At 37.9% G+C, this 16,868-nt stretch overlaps 1 protein-coding gene across 5 annotated transcripts; it reads right to left on the reverse strand.

Moving 5' to 3' along the window:
• Positions 1-2,396: 2,396 nt before the first annotated feature.
• Positions 2,397-16,649, reverse strand: mpp3b (MAGUK p55 scaffold protein 3b). 5 transcript variants are annotated; one of them, XM_083555724.1, is made up of 20 exons: positions 16,466-16,647; positions 13,935-14,074; positions 13,692-13,810; positions 13,518-13,595; positions 12,844-12,924; positions 12,206-12,343; positions 11,790-11,871; positions 10,047-10,132; positions 9,830-9,904; positions 9,500-9,696; positions 9,278-9,342; positions 8,408-8,428; positions 7,622-7,657; positions 7,155-7,220; positions 6,693-6,854; positions 6,486-6,566; positions 6,274-6,367; positions 6,039-6,147; positions 5,320-5,448; positions 2,397-4,339 (listed from the first exon to the last, which is right to left on the reverse strand). In XM_083555724.1, the coding sequence occupies exons 2-20, from the start codon at positions 13,969-13,971 to the stop codon at positions 4,160-4,162; spliced, it is 1,836 nt and encodes a 611-aa protein (XP_083411850.1). In that variant the 5' UTR covers positions 13,972-14,074; positions 16,466-16,647; the 3' UTR covers positions 2,397-4,159. The 5 variants fall into 5 exon arrangements, with proteins under 5 accessions (XP_083411850.1, XP_083411848.1, XP_083411849.1 ...); XM_083555722.1 differs by lacking the exon at positions 2,397-4,339 and adding an exon at positions 4,539-5,244 and having other exon boundaries at positions 16,466-16,649; XM_083555723.1 differs by lacking the exons at positions 2,397-4,339; positions 7,155-7,220 and adding an exon at positions 4,542-5,244 and having other exon boundaries at positions 16,466-16,649.
• Positions 16,650-16,868: the final 219 nt, after the last annotated feature.

Consider the following 16,868-nt stretch of genomic DNA (forward strand, 5'->3'; position numbering starts at 1 on the left):
AAATTACCACCTAAGCCCTATTAATAATTAACCTTGCCAGGAAAATATAAGCCTTACATAGACAATTGAAAGCAATTTTTAAAGCCATAAGTTTAGCATAATGAAGTGTTTGTGTTAGTTTAGACTTCACTAAAAGAGAGCATATGTGGCATTTGATCGTGTCTTCATTTGTTATATTTATAGCCTGTTATAGCCTTTATATTTAATCACTGTACATATGCTTACATATATATCACTTGCTGTAAATATGCTACATATTTATCTGCACTTTTGCACGATTGCTACATTCTATCTATCTATCTATCTATCTATCTATCTATCTATCTATCTATCTATCTATCTATCTATCTATCTATCTATCTATCTATCTATCTATCTATCTATCTATCTATCTATCGCAACGTATTATTTATATTATATTATATAAGCAAAGGTTTGTGGACACCACTGTATCATTGTTGTGTGTTTTTTGAATTTATTTTTCCACACACACACACACACACACACACACACACACACACACACACACACACACACACACACATATATATATATATATATATATATATATATATATATATATATATATATATATATATATATATATATATATATATATATATATATATATATATATATATATATATATATATTCCTCTGCTGATGCTGTAATAACTCCAGTGTTGAGGAAAGGCTTTGTATTGGATTTGGAGAATGGCTGTGGGGATTTCTTTTTAAGCAGCCACAAGAGCATTAGTAAAGTAAGACATTGATGTAAGATGATGAGAAGGCCTGGGGCACAGTCAATGTTTCAGTTTATACCAAAAGGTCAGGACTCTGTGTGCAGGCCACACAAGTTCTTCTACTCCAACCAGGGTAAACTATGTCTCCAGGGACCTCACAGGGTATTGTCATGCTAAAACATGTTTGGGCCCTTTAGTTTCACTGAAAGTAATTTGTAATGTCACAAAATACAAATAACATCTTATACAATTGTCTGCTTCCAACTGTTTGGGGAAAGAACGCACGCTTTTGATCATAGAGTGTATATACTTTTACTATATTTTCCATTGTAAGTACCTTTAGATACAATACATGGAAATATAATGTTTGTATTCTTATCTGGATCCTCTGTTCAGCAGTATCTGGCCTGGAGCAGTGCCTGACTGAAACTTAAATGGTAAATATTAAAGGCATTTGTTGTGTATTTTAGTGGGTCATTGCTACATTATAGTTACATGTTTTAACACACAACTGCTTACAGATATAGTTGAATTAGTGTTGATGACATGAAAGAGTAAGAGTATGAGTACATACATTCTACAAATATAGTTTTATATTTAATCAATTATACTGTACAATAGAAAAATGTAATGCAAAAAGAAAGCTGTGTACACAGAAAAAAGCGTGCTCATTCAGGTTATTGATGAACTTATCTTAGAAGTTAACGGGCTTTACTATACACAACTTTAACTGTGAAAGTCATGATGCAAGCATATGAGTACCTGGAGAGCGTTTATGCATACTGACAAGTTCCTTGGGCTAACTTTGGGCGTCCCCTGCCCCAAACCCATAAAGCCTAATGTAGAATCAAGTTTTTTTGCTGGAGGCCCTTAAGGCCTCTGCTTATAATCCCTATGTAGGATTTCAATCTGAAATAATTTCTCAATTGTCAACTTTTGCTCACAAATACCTGAGCAACAACAGTAGAAGAAATGTGTGCAATGTAGTTAAGCTGATTATTTTGACGTTACCTTTATAGATGCCTTCAGTGGGTTCAATATCACCCAAATTGAATAACTAATAAGTTGAACTTGCAGAGCATTACATGCTATGTACATTACATACCATATTGTACTGATGGTGGCTTTTCAATCATGATAATAACAGTATATCTGACATGGAGGAAAAGCATGGCATGCCTAACATATCCTATATTGGAGTCTTTCCATCCTATGCTACTTTTTAGGAATGAAAAAGAGCTGGATGCTGCAGTTGTAGCTACAAAAAGTATTTCAATAGTTCTACATTTGGGGGCAATGTAATAGACCCACACTTGGCGAGCATCCTAGGACTGATGAAATGCAGACAGTGTTACATAGTCTGGTAATATTTGCACAGTGATTGCAAGACTAAAAATACACCCGAGAAATAATCAGGCCATATTCCACATTATCATGCCATATCACAGGAGTCTATTAATAATACACAAAAGCTCTTAATAGACTACGTAATGAAGCTCATAATTTAAAGCAGAGTGAAAAAAACAAGGGCAGATTACGGCACTGTCTAAACAAAATTTCTTAAAAATGACTAAAGCAGTGACGGGTCTTTGGTAATATACTGTATAACGTAGGTAGTGGAAGGTATTCACAACAAACAGCACCATCTAGTGTCAGGAAATGCAAACGGACTTATTTTTATTATCAACCTCAGCCAGCTCACAGTTTATTTTGACACGTTTCAAAAGAAACTATACCTCATTTCTAAAATTCACACTTTATTAGAGTTTTCATCATCTTATATTAATATAAAAATAATAGTTTTCCAAACTCATGTCCATAACTATGTATTAGCACATTTGTTCAGATGAAAGGAGGACCTGGTCACAATTTATATTTATATTAACACAAGGGTTATAAGGCAATACATACTATTATAACATGATTCCAAGGTTTTAACATGCCTCATTCCTGAATACTACGATTTATTTGCATATCATGTTTGAAATTTGATACTGAATATTAATATCCTGTAATATTTTGCCAATACATTTTAAATAAGACAGCCAACACATCAGTCATGACTATAGTTTTTACAGACGAAAGGACTCAAACATTTACGACAAATGGGTAAGAAATATTGGTCTTATTCACCCAACAGCACCCCGGCAAAGCGTTGCAAATATAAGATGATGTTATGTAACACTGGGATATATATATATAGGGATATATACAGTCATCACATATAGACAAGAGGCAGAATATGAAGTAAACCGGACACATTTTTCATGGCTATGTCACTGAGCTCTATATGTAGGATTGACTTTATGAAGGGAAAACAAGTTTCTCAGTGGTTAAGGTACACTATTCAGGCCATAGTAATTTTTTTTTAAAGACTATAATTGTATCCTGTAAAGAATGTAAAGAACCAAAACTATAATTAAGTAAAGAAAAACACTAAAAGGTTTGTGCATGTTATAAAACAAAAACAATTTATTTTAATTATTACTATGTATTTAACCTACTTTTGTCTCTCAAAGGAAAATGTATGATTTAAAACCCATGAAGCTGCCCCCCCCCCAACCCCCACCCCTTTCTTCATTCAGTGGGTTCTCTGAGGTAAATTGGCACATTACAATGGAAAAATTGGGACTTTTAAATGTATTAAAAGCCTTCAGGTCATTTATCTTGTCTTCAAGTTTGCATATATTCTTGATTTGCTAATGAATCCACTAAATCATATGTTACACTCATTCATTCATCGTTAGGAATCGCTTTAACCTGGTCAGGGTTGCAGAAGATCCAGAGGCTGTCCCCCGAAACCTGGGCATGGGGCACATTCATTCACACCAGGGTCAATTTAACAAATTAAATCTACATTCTGACAATCTCTTCATGTGCAGTGTTTATGGAAGGTTAAAGGAAACCAGAGAAGAGGGAAGAAACCCACACAGACTTGGAAAATACAGGGAAAGAAACTCAGGAGGCTCTGGAGCTATAAGGTTGTGAATTATATTCACAACCTGTTGTTGTGTCGTATCAGATACCGTGTGCTTATTAAACCTCAAATACAACCAGAAAATAATAATCCATAATCCCATTATTCCTCATATCATTAAAGGAGCACAAGTAAACTTCTATTTGTCATATATTACCTGATGCCCCATTGAAATCCATTGTTGTGCCTAGAGTTCAAATAAATACCAGTTTATCTGTACATAAAATTTCAGCTTGCACTGATGCTCATATCTAATTCACCTTAGTTACACTTGTGAGCCTGAGCCATGTTTTATGGATGTAATTTATTCTGAAAATACTTCATGCAAGACTTGAGGTTCTATCAGCAACACCTACAATATAGAAGTTTAGATGTACTTCTGCGCTCGACACAGAGGCGATCAGGTTTATGAGCACCCTATTGCATGCTCTAAAAAGATTCATGTGCGGACCCAGCTGACTGGAACCCATTGTGGCTCCCTCTCCAGTAGCTCGAGGATGGTTCTGAGCTCTGCACAAGCGATGGTGGGGTCTTCTTTCACTAGGACCTTATCCACAAAGTGGCCATAGTGCAGCTCCAGCTGCTCAGCTGAATGACGCATTTCCTTAAGCTCTTCCTCCTTTACACAGAGTGAATGAAAAAAAAATTGTCAAACTAAGTCATTGTTGCATGCTTTGATAATTGCATAAGTGATTAATAATTTCTACAATTTCCCAAAAGCAGGTTTATATTTCAACATCTTTTAATAAAACTTAAAGCTTAGACCATTAGGTTTGCATTTTAAAAAAATATATTTAATATTTTAAAATTTATATATTTATATTTTGATATTTTAGTTGATAGTTTCAGTATGAAAGTCAGTAGGAATAAGACAGAGTACATGTATGTGAATGTGAGGGAGGGCAGTGGAGTGGTGCGGTTGTAGGGAGAAGAGGTGGAGAAGGTGAAGAAGTTCAGGTACCTGGGGTCAACAGTGCAAAGTAATGAAGAGTGTGTTAGAGAAGTGAAGAAAAGAGTGCAGGCAGGGAGGAGTGGGTGGAGAAGAGTGATAGGAGTGATTTGTGATAGTAGGGTATCTGCAAGAATGAAAGGGAAAGTTTATAGGTCTGTGGTGAGACCTGCAATGTTGTATGGTTTAGAGACAGTGGCATTGAGTAAAAGACAGGAGGTGGAGCTGGAGGTAGCAGAGCTGAAGATGTTGAGATTTTCGTTGGGAATGACGAGGATGAACAGGATGAGAATATGAGTTTATTAGAGGAAAAGTGTAAGTAGGACGTTTTGGGGACAAAGTGAGAGAGCCCCAGTTGAGATGGTTTGGACATGTGCAGAGGAGGACATGGGGTATATCGATAGGAGAATGATGAGGATGGCGCCACCAGGCAGGAGGAAATGAGGAAGGCCAAATAGGAGTTTTTGGATGTGGTGAAGGAAGACATGCAGGTAGTTGGTTTGAAAGAGGCAGTTGTAGAGGACAGGGGGGTATGGAGACGGACGGTCCGCTGTGGCGAGCCCTAATGGGAGCAGCTGAAAGAAGAAGAAGAAGTTGATAGTTTCAGTGTTTTCAGTTTTCAGTGTGTTGTGGGTTTAAAATGCTCTTACCGTGATGTGTCCATTGGCGCCTCCTGATGGTGATTTGGCTATGCTGCACTGGTGCTGGCTCTCAGGAATGAATGGCTTGACAAAGATCACGTAAGGCTTAAACTCAGCTGTGCGGAGGATTTTTAGAGCCTGGGCATTTATAAGGGATAGAAAAATTGTAATAAGCTATTATCCTATAATGTGAGTGCATTTCAGGTTTACACAAAGACACCACAAAGTTCAGTGCAATAGATAAATAAAAAACATTCTCATAACGTTTTAAAAAAATATATTTTCTCTTAAAATCCTCATGAAAAATTAAAGACACTATAACACCTCTGCCAGCAACTTTATACTTTTCAAGAGGACACATTTGTATTTGTATTATTATGCTAATGGAACAAAACATGTAATATCCTTAATAGCACTGCCTATACCTTTCACAATCTTTTAAATGCTTTTTAAAATCATGGAATGTGTCATAGTGAAACTATTTCATAAAGCTAAACTATACCCCTATTTTACGCTTTGTAAATACTGGAAAAACAAAAATGCTTAACTTATATATTTAATTTTCTTTCTTTCCAGTTAAGCATTTTTGTTTTTGTAGTATTATACACACACACACATATATATATATATATATATATATATATATATATATATATATATATATATAGAGAGAGAGAGAGAGAGAGAGAGAGAGAGAGAGAGAGAGAGAGAGAGAGAAGGAGACGAACCTCAGGTTGAATATCCACCAAACACATTTTGTTTCGGGCCAGCACGCTCCGAACAGACTCCAAACTTGTCCCATATTGGTTCTCTTTATATTCTCCATACTCAATAAACCTAAAGCAGAAGAGCAGTTAAGATAATAGTGCGGTACATTAATTGTACATTAACTTACAAGATTTACTGCAGATAAAAAACATGACCAAGATTGTAAAAATTTATTTGTATTAAAATAGAACACACTTGTTACTCTGAATGTCTGCCTCAAAGGCCTGCTTTGAGATGAAGTGGTATTCAACACCTTCTTTTTCATGGCTCTTCCTAGGCCGAGTGGTGTCTGTCAGAATAAGTCAAAAAAATTTTTACAAAATTAGGCATAATACTACCCTTCTACTCTAAAAAAAAAAAAACCTGTACAGTTCTTCATTGTGTCCTAGCGGTACAAGCAGACTTACGTGGTACAGCTATACCATATTGATGTGGGTTTTCAGCAATCACTCTTTGTTTCAGTTCATTGATTCGAGCACCCAGAGACCCTAGAGAGATAATCAAAGAAAGAAAAAAAAAAGAACGAGGGAGAAAAGTGAATATTGCTTCTTCACCAAATGCCAAAAAAAGACAATAATATAGTTAAGGCTGACAGCAACTATCTTGATTCTTACCGATTAATACCACCAGCCTGGGTTTGACTGAAGGCTTCTGCTGATAGAGTGTGACCTCTTCATAGACAAAAAGCTTAGATTCTCCAGATTCTGTAGACTGAGAGACTTCAGGAGAGCTGTCTCGATCCTTACGACTTAACCGGAAACTTCTCCTGAGACTTGCTGAAATCCAGAAAATGTATAAAAAAATGATATAAAATTTGAATTTGAGTGAATTAAGCTGATATGGAGATTCGTTTATTAGGGTAGACTGTCTGGTGTAAAAGATGGGTCAAGTGATGTAAAGACAAATAACAATAAGGACAGTGGACACTTTTTTTTTTATTTGAATTAATTCTTGCTTGCTTTTTCTCCCTCACACAGACATTGTATTATTATATATTTTTTTTAAATCATCAGTTGAAATTATCCAAACAACACCATTCAGCTGCCACACACAAGTACAGAAATGTGAAGTGGTACCTGAATAGAACTCCCAGGAAAAGGCCTGACCACAGGTGGGTGCCACCGCCTTGCACTTTGGAGAAACTACAGCTAGTATTAGGCCATTGTCACACATCCAAAACCGTTTCACTCTGAGCAGTGCAAGCAAACTAGCAGCCATGCTGCAGACTATGCCATGTATTTAAAACAAAGCTTCTTCTAGATAAAGCCATACGCTCAAAGCAAAGCTCTCTTTAAATCATTGTGAGCAGCACGCCGACAGGCGACTCCTTCCAAACACACTTAGCGCCAATATCAAGACAGACAGTAAAGCAGCCAGACAGATGATCTGTTGCTGGAACTAATGTTCTGGGTATATATATGCAACACACATATCTCTGAACGTGCAACATGTTTGTTTCAGTGCCACTTCACTAAGCATCTAATTACCAAAGCCACATCCAGCATTAGCGTGTGTGCACAAAAGAGAGTGCTGTCTGACCTACCTATGTGCTGTCCACTTCCCTCACAGTCACAGTCCTCTAGGATAAGGTGGGAAAAGGGAAGTGGGAAAGGAATAGAGGATGGGATGAAGTAAAGGGAGAATCAATAAGGAGCTGGAACATGTATACCAGAAAAGAAACTAGTTCATTGTTGGTAGCAGGTTATGCATGTCAGAGGACATAAGGGCAGGAAAATACAGGTCCATCTCTAGTGGTATTTGAGGGTCATGTATAAAAAGTGGGCATGTGGCAATTCAAAATTTACACATAGGTATCCATATACAGTGCAATTTCATGCAATCTAAAGAGAAAAGGAGTATATTTGGCTTCCCCATACTATTCCTATAACATACCCTTTTAAATTTCAATAAATGAGTGAAAATTAAATAAATACTTAGGTGTTCGATGCATGTGCCATTTCTTTTGTTTAATTTCTACTGTGCAGAAACATAGATCCTCTTCAAATTGAATGTACACACCTCCCTTGCCACATTTTCTAGATTCATTCAATGTAAATCAAAAGGACTGCACTTCTTGTTGCCAAACCATATGCTAACATTAGCTGCTTGGTCTGGAATGACTAAAAATAAAAATAAGTTCTAAAAACCATTAGTGGGAATTTATAGCAGCTTTTTCAGCTTTTTTATTTGATGGCTCTGGGAGAATATTCCAGCAGACTGGAACGGCAAGAATTAAAGTACCATTTTGGTAAGTAGGTAAGCTTCAGGTTTTTTTTAAGTTGATAAAAATTAATCCAGTGTTATGTCACATAACTCCCCCATCACATACCTTTTTCACATGGCTGGTCATCTGTAGCAAGCAGAGTGAAAAAAGGATAACTGAAGCATCTGCTTCTGCACAAGATCACACCATGGTAAGGTGAATATTTCATGCATATATCTGTACTCATGCTGTTACCTAGTCTAGATATGATATAATATATGATATGGTGTATTATTAGACATATACAATATGTCACAATATCGTTTACATGCACCATTTACATCATTAGGAACACTTGTACACTAATCATTCATGCATTAATGCATTCGGCCAATCATGTGGCAGCATGACAATGCTTAAAATTATACAAATATAGGGCAAAATTTTCAGGTCATGTTCACCATGTTCACATCAGACATTATAATAAAGAAAATTTTTAATCTCAGTCATTTAACTGTGGCATGGACGGTTACAGATTAAAAAAAGGACAACCAATGCATTTCCTATCTTCAACTACCTAGTTTTGGAGATCCTGTTTTGTATTGTATCCTCAGATTCTTGTTTTTGTCTAACAGGAGTAAAAGTCAATGTGGTGTTCAGCTGTTGTTACTTATCTGCCAAGGTTCTGTTAATTGAGTTACTGTGCAAGTGTTCCGGCATTCCTAATAAAATGGACAGTGAGTGTAGACATCATAACAGATGCTCTGAAACCACCAAGATGAAATGGCCTGAGCTTTGAACAGATGGTCATTAATCTGAAAATGGTTTGACTTCTGTTTGATTTTGGCAGCAGTAAAGCCCTGTTTCCATTTCCAACTGGCCAAGCATCTTGCTGTCAGGTTAGAGGGACCAAAATAGACTCATAATGACACTGTTGCTGTTCAGACCATGAGCAGATATGTAGTTTTGATAGCAAGTTTGTTTTAGATTACTTACAGGATTGCACACGTGATGATTTTGGACTCTGGGAAGTGCCAGATTTCAGCTTATGTGTCAGGCGCCTGCACAAATAATCAAGTTCCAGGTGTGAAATTCACAAAGTTCTCCTGCAGACATCTAAGGTTATGTATGCTTGGCTAAAATATCAGACTAGGTAGAATAAAAACAAAAAAACAAAGCATACTTTGTAACCACATCAAATTTTATAGGAGAGCGCACCTCTGCTGGAAGTGTTTTGATGGGATAAGGCCAGCTCGCAGGTTGCTATCCCCCACACGCTTGGCCTGCCACCATGTAGGGTCATCCTGACTCACTACCTGCAAGATGTCGCCTCGCATGAAAGGAAGTCCTGCCTCTTGGCAGGGTGTGGCCTTGTCTTCAAATGGGGTGTAGTCAAATAGGGCTCTTAAATAGACCTTGTACACAAACCAAATAATATATGAGAACACAAATATGTGCCCAGATCAACAACACTAAGTTTTAAAATGAACTGCAATTTCCAGTGAATTATAGAAAACTTGGTAAATCATAATGACTGATGCCATTCACCGTACTCTCCTTGTGTTTGTCCTCCTCCTTAATGGCAGGAATTATCTTCAGAGTGATGGAGCCCTGAGACTGAGACTGCAGTTGGAGGTAAATATATATAAATCCGTCAACAGCAGCAGCAAGTATACAAATCTGAGCTGTGTGTTTCTTTAAAAGTATATTCTGCAAAATATGGATTAATAATGAAGTACCAGTCTGCAGACTCCAAAAGACGTACCAGAATTTGGCTGATTTCATCAGGCCGCTTATGGGTGATGAGGTTTCCGTTGACTTCTCTGAGCTCATCTCCCACATGCACCAGACCTTTGGACATATGATAAAAAATCTAATAAACTTTCTAAGCTGGTTCATTATTGTGGCAGGACCTTCAGTCACAGTTTTCCAATCAGTGTTGACAGTCTTCCCGGCTAAACTCTTATAGCACATAAAAGTTTATGTTTAGCTTCACAGTTTGACTTGTTTTGCTATTTTCTCTGAGCTGTTTTGTCTGAATAGAATGCCTGTGTATGACCTTGTCATGACTCAGCTTGTCTCGCCTTGCTTTGCTTTTTACTAACACTCTGGAATTTATCAAATTCATGATTGCTGTTAAATTGACCCTACTTTTTATTGTGACCAAATTTTCTACTGTGTTTTAGACTTGAACCACCTGGAGACTTTCATGTGTTTGACCCAGAACATATAGGTCCATATAGTGTCTCCGAAAGCCATGAGTTACAACAAACACTGTTTAACTGTTTACCGAGCACTTAACAATTGAAAAACAAATAACGTATAACAGTGATAGAAATGGTGATATTTGCATTTAAACTGAAAATAAGTTTGTAACTTCTTTAAAAGAAAGCCATTAAGAACACTAGTAAGCCATAATGAATTCATACTTGATAGTGAATTGAGACAATTGAGCAATGAGACAGCTCAGTAAACATTATGACATGATGTGCAAAGTTCGAACACAATGGTTTAAAAATAAAACATTGTCTAACGAGTTAACAGGCACCTAAAGTCTAACGCATAAGCGCTGAGATCCACACTAGGAAACGGCATATAATTCTGAATTATTATTTAGTTGCTATAACATTATATAACAATTAATTATTAAATGGGTACACACTGAAAGTATTTCATCATGATTTCTTTGATACAATATCTCCATGGAATTGACAAGTGTTGGGCTATAATGTCTTAATGGATTTAATTTGTCACTGACATTAATGTAAGGCCCAGTCCACAGCAATGATTCAGACTGAAGAAAAGTGCTAACATGTTGGTAAACAGAGAACAGAGCTGTTAATTGAGGTTAGGAAACAAAACACAAAGCGTTTTAATAATTAAAAAAAAATGGTGGAACAAAGGATCAAATGCTTAGAGCTTCTAAGAGTTCACATAACTTCCAGTATACTCATTAAAACTTATCTAGTACCCATGGATCTTTACAAAGTGTTGCACACTGAAGATATAGTGATCTGCATACAGTCTTATACCTCAACACTACAAAGTCTATCTACAAGTTTCTAGAGCACGTCGTTTTTTGACAGCAAAGAAAATAACTGGGATGGCCTTAGCACAAATAAAGAACATTTATGACGAGGGATACCCACATAAACCAGCTACCATCTGTTTGGCTCTCTACCATCTGGTAGGTGGTACCAGAGTATTTAGGCACACACAAATAGACTGAGGAATGAAGAAATGTCTCTTCCAAAGCTGTTCAGATACTCGCTGCCAGTCACACAGACAATAAACTCTGTTATACAAAAAGCATATGTTTAAAACAAGGCCATGACATATAACATGTCTCTTCTTCTGCCAATGCTATGAAATTCTAATGGGCTATTGTTTTAACAGAATTTGTTTGATCATATACTGTTTTCTGACTTCAGACAGAGATGGTCTACTTGATCTAGCTGCAGGGAAAAAGGAAAAAAAGCAGGAGAATCAGTGGTAGAAAGTAACTCACCACTGCGGTCAGCAGCCCCACCCCTCATTATCCTAGCGACGACCACTGCCCCGGTGACGTCGTCCCTGCGAATAGTTGCCCCCTGAACACCAAATATTTCAGATCACACATCACATTAATATCTGAGAGTAATAAAAGAATCAAAGCATGTGAGATATTTTGCATACAATAATTTTAATGTTTACTAATTACAATGTAAAATGCACTGATAAAAGTCGGTAATGTGACAAAACATGTCCATTATACATCCAAACACAAGCTTAGTAACGCTAAACTGATCTAAGCAGCAATACCCATTTGCAGATGACCAAATATAATGATTTATAACTGACAGTTAGAGGTTGGTCACTGGGCATTAAGTACCGTGTATGATGAGCCGATGTATGGTGTATGTGTATGTGTATGGTGAGACCCACTAGAGGCTCCTTGCTTTTCACAAGACGAACAATCTTGACTGACTCCTCCTCCAGCTCATCATCTAGATCATCAGGCAATGGAGGCAGCACAGGATCAAAGTTCTTCTGCGCGACTGTGTCGTGCACTGTTAGCACCGCCTGGTGAGACATGGCACACACACACACACACACACACACACACACACACACACACACACACACACACACACACACACACACACAAGAAGGGGGAGGACACTCAGAACTAAATCCGACATGCTGCTTGACAGTTGCCGAGGGATAAGAACGTGTGTGTGTGTGTGTGTGTGTGTGTGTGTGTGTGTGTGTGTGTGTGTGTGTGTGTGTGTGTGTGTGAGGAAAAAAACAACATTGAATCAAACAGGGTTTAAAAAAGATACATCAGGCGAAATGAAAATCAGCTAAATTAAAACAAACATTTTAACAGCATTTCTTTAACGCACACAACATTTAAATGTCAATCAAATTAAATCGAATTGCCCCAAGATGTGATTGTATAGGGAAATCTGTATCCTGGAAGTAAAATATATGTGCACTGAAAAGGCTTTCCCTCTTTGATTGAATACAAGGAGGAAAAAAGGGATGTTTGAGTGTGTTTGTGTGTGTGGGTGTGTGTATACCTTTACATGTGGAGTAGTCAGAAGCATTAGCAGCTCCTTCTCATCTCCTTCTAGCAACCCATTCTGCAGCTCCTCAGCCACCTGTCTCACAACATACATGCTTACAACACCAGGCATTTTCGGCCAAATTGCAATAAAACTTGAGATTTTAAATGTGGGAACGATATCTTCACCAAAAACAGTCTAAATTATTGAGTAAAAGTAACATATGTAGAAGTCAGAGATGTCCAGTCTTTCCCATACAATGTTGTAGGTTTTCATTCCAAGGAGCCAGTAGGAGCCATAAATAAGACAGATAAATCAGTCCAGATTGGGCCCCTGATATACGCTACATAATAAGTAAGAACAAAGGGGCAATATAACATTACCATATGTGATCTTGTAACTGAGAACGGATTATAAAATATTAGTATATATGTAGATGTATTAAAAGACACCTGAATTTGCTGTGGCCTAACCTGGCAGTTATAAACAAGGAGGAATTTCCTGAGGTAAAATGGCAGAATCATAGTGTCTAAATTCTGGCTCTGACATTCCCTCAATCTGAAGGTTCATTGTCATTGAGTATTATCCATCATCCAGCAAACATCAGGTCATCACTGGTCCTGTGGACTACTGAGACCTTCCCAAGTGGAACCTTTATACAGGATTGCTGAGGAGATAATCACACTTACATCCTCTGCCAGGCAGGCAGCACTGTGAAGCATAGGCGTCGGACTCTGCTGTTCATACTGCCTGAGGCGCTCATGAATCTACAGCAAACAAAATTTTTTCATGTTAGACCAAACCTCACGTACACGCACACAGTGGCATGTAATATGTATACCTATATGTAAATATATACACACTCTCATGAGGTAGCCAAGACTTCTCTCACTGAAAACCTCTCGAAGAAACACCAGGTCCTCTTTGTGATTTGCTCCAGGATGCAGCTGAGACGTGAGCAATGCAAGCATCTCATGTAGGCCTGGACAGAGAATGGAAAAACAGTAGCACACTACCATGTTCTTCCATCTCCTTGTTGTAGTATAAACATAATTGAGAATAAAATCAGTTTTTAAAGAAGTCAGAAAAAAAGGAAACGCTCTTACCAGTGCTAGGTGAGAGGACAGGCATGGTTTCTCTCATTAAAATACAAGACGCACAGAAAAGCAGACAGCAGGTGTTTTCCCCCTGAAGTCTTCACTCTCTACTTTCAGTCTCACACTGAGAATGAGCTCCTCTGGCAGCACTGTAATACGCAAGGAAAAAGAAAAAATTATTTTCACCTATACTACACTACACTATATGAACACAAGTATTGGGGCACCTGACTTTTCCATCCATATGTGGTACGTCCCCAAATTCTAGCACAAAGTTGGAGGCACACAGATGTATTGGATACAACTAGATGCAAAAAGCCAGCTCTATAAAGATATGGTTTACATGGAAGATCATGAGTGGCCTGAGATAAAGCTTTATTATCCCGGCGGATCATCCGTCTCCATCTCCCCTGTCCTCTAAATCTGCCTCTTTCAAACCAACTACCTGCATGTCTTCCTTCACCAAATCCATAAACCTCCTCCTTGGTCTTCCTCTTTTCCTCCTTCCTGGTGGTTCCATCCTCAGCATTCTCCTACCAGTATATGCCCCATGTCCCTCCTCTGCACATGTCCAAACCATCTCAATCTCGCCTCCCTTAACTTGTCTCTAAAATGTCCTACATGTGTTGTCCCTCTAATAAACTCATTTCTAAATAACAGCCTAGGGGCCTTAATATGAGATATGGGAGCCCATACAAATCTTATGGTTAAGTGTCCACAAACTGTTAGTGTATTTAGTGTATTTAAACACTTAGTGTATTTTCTTATTCTGCATATCGAGTTTAATGAAGCAGGGTTGTATTCTAAGATGTCTAAAAAATTTTTTTTTGAAGCAAAAATGTAGTGGTCATTTGTTTTATATAAAAAGCCTCAGTTTTCTTAAGGGTAAATTGTGTTCTTGTGGGCAGCATGAATGTGTACAACTGCGTGTGTGCAGTCAGGAGAAACTTGATCACTTGAAAAACACTCCCAGGGGAACGACTGTAAAGTCCCGCTGGTTGATTCTAGATCAATATCCTATCGCAGCTTTAATGAAGAATGACTTTTACAAGTCATAAACAATTACAGTTCATAAACATGTTTTTGTTTTTAAGTAACCTTATAAACCACAGTCAGGGTTTTATTACAACAATTGTACTCAATCATCCATAAAAATCAGCAGAGCGTAATGGCTTTGATATACTCCTATCCTGCAACTCATACAGAATGAGTTTCCTGGAAAAGCTACGTGACCACATGTAATCATTCACAAGGACTGATTATAACAACATCACCCTGCCTGGATTAAGAATATTTATTTTACATAATACACTAAATTATTTTTCTTAATAAAAAAAATTAATAAAAATATATATATATATATATACACCCTTGTTTTTAGTGGGGCTCATAAATAATTTAAGGCAAGCAATAAAATACAGAGAATTAGTCAGGTAATATCTGGACAATATCTGGCCACATTGCTTTGTTAATATTGTTTGTGGTTTAAGCTTGTTCAGCATTTCTTCATCATGACCACATGCAAATTTGTTTTAGAGGCTCCATCTACACCAATCCATACTGGGTCCATGTGAATATATTCCAAATATGCCAAAGTCTCTCTCTCTCTCTCTCTCTCTCTCTCTCTCTCTCTCTCTGATTACAGTGTGTGATAAAAGGATTACACTGACAGCATTTGCAAGACATCACGTTACAGCTGGTGGATCCTTACGGTGCATATGCCACACTTTAGATTAACTACCAATTTCATTACATCGCCTCTTTCCAGAAACCTCATTAAACATCAACACACACTGATCCAGTCATGATCTTAATATTTGCTCAATTTCTTTTTATTTTAAGATCATTTGCTAAAATTCGTAATGAGTGAATCATGAGTGGCATTGAGGTGAGAGTCAGAAGGTCATGGTGCCATCACCCTGCCACCATCTGTCCCACCATCACCACCATCCTCTTCTGGTCTCTCATTAAGCTTTGTTTGTTCATATGTTCATATTGTCTGTTGTGTTTTCCATGTGTATAGACATATGTGTGCATGCAAACAGCATGGAAATTTTGACATGTTAAGAAAACATCATGCTGCGTGTCTGCCAGTACACACACCTTAATTGGCTCTGGCACTCTAACATACATCACACACTCGAAAAGCATACATATGCATAGTTGCACACTCTGTCATGCCATGTTAAAAATCCAATGCATGAAAAATTATCAAGGCATGATTAAGGAAGAAAGGATTGTTGCAGCTATGTGATATCCCTCTACGAGAAATCATTAGTTCAGTTGCATTTTTTAAGTACATCCTAAGACCAGGTGAAGGCTGAAGGCTGATGATGGCTACAGAAACCCTGGATGCACTATCATACCATACCTCAGTAGCTGCCAGAGTCTTGTTCCTGTGCGCCGTCAGAAAACAAAGCAACTGAAAACACATTGCAGGATCCTTTTACAAGCTGAATCCCTGCTGCTCATTCAGTCTGGAAAGCGGATTATGGACCCAACCAATCCATGCCAGTGGGAAAAGCCCCCGCGTCTCTTACCTTGCCTGCCGTGTGCCTTGCTGTGTCTCTGTATGTGTGTGTGTCCGTGTAAAGGGGGTGTTTCTGCTTCTAATGGAAGCTCCCTGTGTAACTGCTTTACTGGCTCAATCCTCTGTGAGGACTCGGACTGCTGATGCCTACTCCACTGCCGTGACTCTCTTCCCCCCTCCCTTTCTTTCTCTCTCTCTCTTTTCTCTACATATAATCTTTAGCTTTGCCTTCATCCAGTTTCTCTCTCCATCACCATCCCCCACTAAACCTTTTATTGTGGTAAGCTGGTGGGAAGTGGATGCTATGTGCTCATGTTATCTCTATTGCCCATCTTTGCTGTTCACATCTTCCTACTTCACCCTTCAACTTCAGGTTCAATCTTACACCACTCCCTGTCTCCTGTTATAAACCT

This window comes from Silurus aristotelis (assembly GCF_946808225.1).
Source record: "Silurus aristotelis genome assembly, chromosome: 12".
In the NCBI taxonomy this organism is placed as follows: domain Eukaryota; kingdom Metazoa; phylum Chordata; class Actinopteri; order Siluriformes; family Siluridae; genus Silurus; species Silurus aristotelis.

Excerpts from the sequence above, each read along its gene's own strand:
- mpp3b (XM_083555722.1), bottom strand. The coding sequence starts at position 13,971 with ATGAGAGAAACCATGCCTGTCCTCTCACCTAGCACTG. Across the intron at positions 11,872-12,205 it reads TGAAAAGCAAGGAGCCTCTA|GGGGCAACTATTCGCAGGGA; the intron begins GTGGGTCTCACC and ends TTTGGTGTTCAG. Across the intron at positions 5,449-6,038 it reads TGGTGGATATTCAACCTGAG|GCTCTAAAAATCCTCCGCAC; the intron begins GTTCGTCTCCTT and ends ATAAATGCCCAG.